The sequence below is a fragment of the Phoxinus phoxinus genome, assembly GCF_949152265.1.
Source record: "Phoxinus phoxinus genome assembly, chromosome: 10".
NCBI classification, from domain to species: Eukaryota; Metazoa; Chordata; class Actinopteri; order Cypriniformes; family Leuciscidae; genus Phoxinus; species Phoxinus phoxinus.
Window position 1 is genome coordinate 1222501 of NC_136885.1, and position 7500 is coordinate 1230000.

The 7500-nt window shown below is 40.7% G+C and overlaps 2 protein-coding genes across 4 annotated transcripts in view; one reads left to right on the plus strand and one right to left on the minus strand.

The window, feature by feature from the left end:
• Positions 1 to 838, minus strand: part of med18 (mediator of RNA polymerase II transcription, subunit 18 homolog (yeast)) — a 1905-nt gene extending 1067 nt beyond the window's left edge. The window contains exon 1 of the mRNA XM_079626217.1: positions 513 to 838. Within this exon, the coding sequence (XP_079482343.1) occupies positions 513 to 585 (73 nt within the window). The 5' untranslated portion in view covers positions 586 to 838. The remainder of the gene's footprint in view (positions 1 to 512) is intronic.
• Positions 839 to 1490: 652 nt separating this feature from the next.
• Positions 1491 to 7500, plus strand: part of atg5 (ATG5 autophagy related 5 homolog) — a 119414-nt gene continuing 113404 nt past the window's right edge. For 2 of the 3 annotated variants that reach the window (XR_013799259.1, XM_079625491.1), the window contains exons 1-3: positions 1491 to 1555; positions 2311 to 2450; positions 5876 to 6003. Coding sequence is in view for 2 of the 3 variants with exons in the window: in XM_079625491.1 (XP_079481617.1) it covers positions 2343 to 2450; positions 5876 to 6003 (236 nt within the window). In the remaining variant the exon portion in view is untranslated. The remainder of the gene's footprint in view (positions 1556 to 2310; positions 2451 to 5875; positions 6004 to 7500) is intronic. The other variant, XM_079625490.1, reaches the window with a different exon arrangement.

A 7500-nucleotide genomic window follows, 5' to 3' on the forward strand; every position in this document is an offset into this window, starting at 1 on the left:
TGTTAGTTGCTGCATTACCTAACAATGAGCAATACATTTGTCAGAGTTTATTAATGTTTGTTAACTGTTAATTCGCTCAGATCCATTAAATAATATTAACCGACACAACTTCTGATTTTAGTCATTTATTATTCCTAATGTATTGACTAAGATTAATAAATGCTTTGAAACCATTCTTCAATGTTAGTTCATAATGTTAACAAATTAAATTTTACATTTGAACATGTCATCGTCAGTTTTTACATGTTTTATTAACACTCAACCATAAGGATTCATTAGTTAACATGAACGAACAATGAACAACACTTTTTTAAAGATTAAATGTAAATATTATTTAATGCACAATTAACTAACATTAACATATAGCTTATTGTTAGTAAAAGCATTAACTAATGACCTTATTGTAAAGTGTTACCAAAAAGTTTAAGTTAAAGTAAAGTTATATTAAGATAACAATAGCTAAAGGTGTATTATGTGTGCCTGTATACAGCGAGGTAGAGGAGTAGCTTCACCTTGCAGCAGATACTCCATCATGTTGATGGCTCCACCCGTGACGGGCATCACAGAGACCGGGGGAGCCTCCATCACACACACACACACACACACAGAGAGAGAGAGATCGCTCACAGCAGAGCCGATGATCAACACTTACACACACACACACACACACGCAGAGCTTCAGACGAGCCGCAGATCAACACACCGTCGGCCTATATCACACTCTGGACAATACGCGCAAAATAACATAGATTTAACTTGTTAAAAAACACAAGAAAACGAAACTACAGATGTTTCGCAGATATCAGCAACAACTCATTCAACTGCCTCCATGTGCACAATGCGCATGCGCAGTGACGATAGACAGTACTGCGCGTGCGCGACTGGTCTTCATTGGTCACATTCATTTAGCGCCATCTACCGGACTGAACAATCTCTTTATTATCATACTAATATAATTTATAACATTTAATATTGTTTATTAACTGTAGCAGTTTTGCCATGTCTGCTAATTATAAACGCTATTGGAGAAGTTTCTGTGCTGTTATGTGCTGTTATGAGTGGCATGTGATTTATTGGACTTTTTATAAATAAATAAGAAAGTCACGTAAGTTATATGTGCTTGCTAAGCAATTGCACGTTTAAAACGACCAGTTTAATCGCTTGCTTTACTTTCTCCTCGGAAAAACATGAGAAGCGTAGTATCATCGTTCATCGATCACATTATCATCTTTCTCAAACTTGGAGAAAAACAAAAGGTAATTTGCTCTGGATTTTTTTTTTTTTTTTTTTAAGAGGTTGTGTGAGAAAACTTGTCAGAATACACGGTCAACTGTAAACTAATCAGAATCATCCTAATTACTGTATGTAGGACTTTAAAAAATGTATATAAATACAGGCTGCAACGGACTAGGACTTTTATTGTGAAAAACAGACGTGAGGTGACGTTTATTTTGCATATAAATCACCGCTTGGGGACTTTTATTTTGAAGGTCCGCGCCGGATGTTTGTCGAAGATGAGCTCTACTGTACCGCTTCCGGTCGACGTCTAATGAAGGTATTTTATTATTCTGTTTTCGGGCTGTTATGAATGTTTATTCGCAGTTGTTTCTGAAATCGAGGCAGTTTTGCTCTCGTTATCAGCGGTAGAGGTGTGTCTCCGTGTGCTGTGTTGTTAGTGCAAGCGTTGTTTACACACGATATCATACTATCAGCCTCAGAACAGGCGAATAAACATCACAAATATAGGTGATAGTTCTACAGTTTGTCGTTTTAAAGTGTTTCGTTACTCTTCTGTTTGTCATAAAGTGTTAAATGTTAACAGCAGTCAGCACAGCCAATCTTTTACTCATAAGAGCTGATGTTTATCTCTAGATTTCCTCTTGTCATTTCTCCAGTCATTATTGAGATGTACACACACACACACACACACACACACACACACACACACACACACACACACACACACACACACAGTTTTAATGGCTCATCCCAGATTTCTTTGACAGAAATTTAACGTGTGATTTGATGTATTGCAGTCAATCAGAGATAATTATCTAGAAAGATTTTATTTATATTAGTTTTTTTAGTCTTGCTGGTAAAAACATGGGCTGTCATAAATAAAATAATTGATTGTCATATTTTTGGTTGATAGGCTATGTCAAATGAACACCTTTGAGAGGTCTAAACTGTCATGTTATTTAGTTGGTTTTTTACAGAAAGTGTTTAAACGCGCTCCAGCTTTCTCTCTCTGAGGGTCCTGTGTGCTCGCTGATGAGGTCTCCGTGTGTGTGTGTGTGTGTGTGTGCACAGGCCGTGTATGTGGCGTGTGGAGAACGAGGATCATGGCGGATGACAAGGATGTGCTCCGGGACGTGTGGTTCGGGAGGATCCCGGCCTGCTTCACGCTCTCTCCCGAAGAGACCACCGAGAGAGAGGCGGAGCCCTACTATGTAAGTGAAGATGACCAGCACTCTTCTGACACACACACACACACACACACACACACACACACACACACACACACACACACACACACACACACACACTTGTGGTCCTGGCCACTGGAGAGCGCGTGCACACTACAGAAAGTGTGTCTTGTCTTAACTAGGGATGGGCATTTTTCAAAAATATTGCATTTGAATATTCGGGCTCATAAAATTTGAATATTCATTTATTTAATTACGTTAATTTTTTTAAGTTAATAAAAAAAAAAGTTTTTGTCACCATTTCTGAACAAGCTTACGATACACAACAAGCTTACAATATATGTTAAAGTTTTCTTAAGTTGTATACATTAATCAGTTGGCCTATGTGTAAAAAAATATATAAAGAACACAAGGATTTAAAGGCGCATTAAGCAACTTTTCATGTTAAAAATACCCGTTTTCTAACCCATACATGCTTAAACAATTGCCTGATGGGCTGAATGAGCCCTTCTCTGATCACCGAGATTGTCTCTATAATCCTGTAAAGTAAAATAAGTAAGAGGGATTCGGGCCGGCGTGACGTCATGCGCGTTCACGCTCACACAGCTATGTCTGGCAGGTTTGTGTATTCGCCGGCATTCTCCGTAGAAGATGGATTGTAAGAGACCTGCTTGTAGTTCATTTCAAACCCCAACGCAAACACGTAAGATAAAAAAAAGAAAACTTTTGTCTAGTGCGTGCACATCTCTGGCTGCAGTTTCGCTTGCCGCCAGAGGTGGCATCGTTCTGCAAAAACTCAGAATCTTGCGCTATGCACCTTTAAGCTCAAGCAGTGCGAACAGGAAAGGACGGCTAATAAAGCAGAGTAGCAGACAGCGCCAGTTATCGTACAGAACGCACACACACACTCGAGTCTGCATATGATTATCGTGTTTATATTGTTTCACGTTCATGTTGAGAAGAACACTAATATCCACCGCAGGGCCGCCGAGTTTTGTTGATTTCATTGTGTTGATGATATTATAACTCCAGATTAATTAATTAATCTGATCAAAAGTAATTCCATTCTGTAAGATAATTTTCGACTAGTAATTCCAAACTTCGCGAGGCAGACGACGACATTATGTGATCAAATACAAACAGCTTGTTAAACACGCGGCACAGCGCCACCCAGAGGATTAAATTATAACTGCGAGTTAGTGCTCGGGATGGATCAGGAGTTCACTGCATTTACGGCTTCATAAATTCGATAAAATTCGAATAGTATTTTATTTTTCGAATAATAATTACAGATCGAATATTCGTGCACATCCCTAGTCTTAACCTTGCCAACGTGCAGTGCTTTTAATCTCGGTGTTCGGGGCTATGCGTATCCCATCATCAGTGTTGGGGTAGTTACTCAAAAAAAGTAACTAGTTTAGTTACTAGTTACTAGTTACTTCTGTAAATTGTAATGAGATTACTTTACTAGTTACTGCATTTGAAAAGTAACTTCACTACTTATTACTTTACTTTCCCGTTTCGTAATTTACCGTGTAGATACATGGACAAACATAGCCCTATCATCACTTAGCCTGCATGTCCGCATAGTGTTTATAAATGTAGCCTATAAAAATGGCATGTAAAACCATATAAAATAACAATATCCCTCTCTGCACAAAGAAATATGCCTCACTGTAAAATCTACAAACAACAGGATTATGTCCGTGGTGGTAGACACATGATCAGGGCTGGACAGAGATAAACATTATATTTTATTTTGACGGAAACTGCAAAACTGAAACTTTCTTCTCCATCTGTATTTTGACCATAGACCGTATATAAGAGATTTTGACAGATACACTGACACTGCACGCTCGCTCAAAGCCCAAAGGGGGAGGCGTTTAAAGATGTGATTGGGCCAATCCAGTGTCAATCAAGAAAATAACCAATGGGCCAATCTACGTGTTTCATGGGCCGGTCTGTCAGAAAAAAAACTAACGCTGACTTTTTTTAACCAATGCATTACACCAGCACTTACCCAGCGCCGCCAATTAAGCAAAACAAAACGAATGGGCCGCCGATGTACGAGTTTTATGAGCCGTTAAGACAAACGAACAAAAAAGTTTTAGATGCATCGGATCGGCCCAAAAAGCCGTGAATCTCCCGGTAGTCCCGAATCTCCCGATGGCCAGTACTTGCCTGCCAGGGCATAGAGTGAATTTCTGGCAAATATTTTTGTCCTTTCGGGCAAAAAACTGAAAGTAATGTGAATATCGCCACTGGCCGAAACTCGCGTCTCCGTCTCCATCTCCATTCCTCTCTGTCCTTCGCACCAGCAGCTACGTCACTCAAATCGATCTCTATGGCAACGGTGCTCAGGCAAGCACACACACACAGGCGTGCACGCACCACTTCGACAGATCAGAGCTTTACACACATGCAAACACAGCTTGGGTAACGCAGGAAAGCGCGTTCCTATAGTCTAGTAAAGTAGTGTAGTTACTGATATTTTTAGTGTAATGCGTTACTTTACTTCGTTACCCAAAAAAGTAATATCGTTACTGTAATCCGTTATTTTGTAACTCGTTACCCCCAACACTGCCCATCATGCATTCTGTTCGGGAACTCACGTGCCCCGAAATCACAAGATGTCGAGGAAAACATTCCACTGTAATTTAAATTAATTAGATGCATATAATTTGGTAGTAAAATCAAAGTGTTGCACATTTTTTTGGTGCAAAGATGATTATGTGTGTGTGTAGGCTTATTTTGTACAACGTTTGCAACTGTTTTTATCACTTAATTAGAAGCACCTCAATGTTTAATTTGTCTTCTATTTCATAGTGACTACTGAACAGACATGTAGAAGTTTATTTAAAAATGCAAAGTATTGAAAATATAGTAAATAAAAGCTCTGAAAACCCTTGCAAGACTATAAGTGTGTGTCTTATCGAGTAATCAAAAGTTCTACACACACTTGCAGAGTTTACGCATACTTGAGCACTCGGCCCAAACAGAGGACACACTTAAAGCTGCAGTCTGTAAGATCGGCAGCTAGTGGTGGAGACCGGTACTGCAGTCCACATCAACATATCGGAGATCGGTGTTTCCCTGTTTAGCTTGTGTGGAGTCTGCGATCTCTGGGCCAGTTTGTTTGCTCGTTTCCATGGCTACAATACGCTGTGTTTCCCGCCAACTGGCATCCCGGGTGTCGAAATACTATTGGCTGAACTGGCAGTGGGCGGAGTCACACAGACCAAAACAAAACAATAATAATAAGTAGAATATCTGTGTTTTTCAGAGAAAGAGTGTGAGAGATTAGCATATCTGCAAACATATGGTGTTCATGCTTTAGTAGAGCACCTTTAATGCCAGTAGACGAGTGGTCCAGAGCGAATACCGCAGGTGTGTGTGTGTGTTCTCTCTGCTGTGGATCATGTCACATGACCTGTGTGGTGTCCAATCAGCTGCTGCTCCCACGGGTCAGTTACCTCACGCTGGTCACGGATAAAGTCAAGAAGCATTTCCTGAAAGTCATGAAGGCGGAGGACGTGGAGGAGATGTGGTTCGAGTACGAGGGGACGCCGCTCAAGTGGTACGTGGAGCTCACACACACACTTCACTTTCACTTCATCCCGAGCAGGATAACGCTTCCTCGCTGTTGTCATGATACTTCCCAACAATACCGTAGTAAAACCATATTCAATACCACACGTTACTGTACTTTTGACCATAATCACAGTGTGTTCTTATCAGTTGAACTTCCTCAGGCTGGATGGGGCATTATACAGGCTAATAATAATAATGTGCTGGTGTTTATTAATAATTCTAAGACAGATTTATTACTATTATAATGCAACGGCAATGAAAAAAACTAATTTCACAAGTACATTATTTTACTTTACACTACAGTATTAAAGGGATAGTTCACTTTCAAATTAAAATTCTGTCATCATTTACTCACCCTCAAGTTGTTTCAAACCTGTATTAATTTATTTCTTCTGCTGAACACAAAGGAAGATATTTTGAAGAATGTCAGTAACCAAACAGTTAACTGGTCCCATTGACTTCCATAGTATTTTTTTTTCCTACTATGGAAGTCAATGGGACCAGTTAACTGTTAGGTTACTGACATTCTTCAAAATATCTTCCTTTGTGTTCAGCAGACGAAATAAATTAATACAGGTTTGAAACAACTTGAGGGTGAGTAAATGATGACAGAATTTTAATTTGAAAGTGAACTATCCCTTTAAAAGCTTGAGGAAGAAAGCAACAGATCTGGGGCCTCATTTATAACCGCTGCGTACGCACAGAACCGGCCCAGAGAGAGGCGTACGCACAGAACCGGCCCAGAGAGAGCCGTACGCACAGAACCGGCCCAGAGAGAGCCGTACGCACAGAACCGGCCCAGAGAGAGGCGTACGCACAGAACCGGCCCAGAGAGAGGCGTACGCACAGAACCGGCCCAGAGAGAGCCGTACGCACAGAACCGGCCCAGAGAGAGCCGTACGCACAGAACCGGCCCAGAGAGAGCCGTACGCACAGAACCGGCCCAGAGAGAGCCGTACGCACAGAACCGGCCCAGAGAGAGCCGTACGCACAGAACCGGCCCAGAGAGAGGCGTACGCCACTTCCGACGCATAAGTTGTGATTTTTAAAAACTAACTTGACGGGAGAATGTGCGCACCTCCACACAAACTCTGACCCATGCGTACGAACGCTCTGGAGACGGTGCAGTTTGGCGACACCGATGGTGAGCTGGAGTTAAATGTCTTTTTGGTCACTTTTAGACAGAAAATCTAAAGAAAATTAGACACATAGGCCTACAGAAAGATAATACAAATATAATGTCACTCACCAAGCCTATCACTTGAAGCAAATATCCACCCCTTCTTAAATGTGCGCGCCAGTGAGCGCGTGTGGCCGTCAGTGAAACTGACGCATATCTAACGGCAGATGAAGTAAAACTGTACATCTTCATTATGAGTCCTAATCATAAATACAGTGATGTTCACAATAACAGTTTAAATAAAAGAATGATTTAAACTATGTTTTACTTCTGATATAAACATTTAGATAAATCTCATATGGA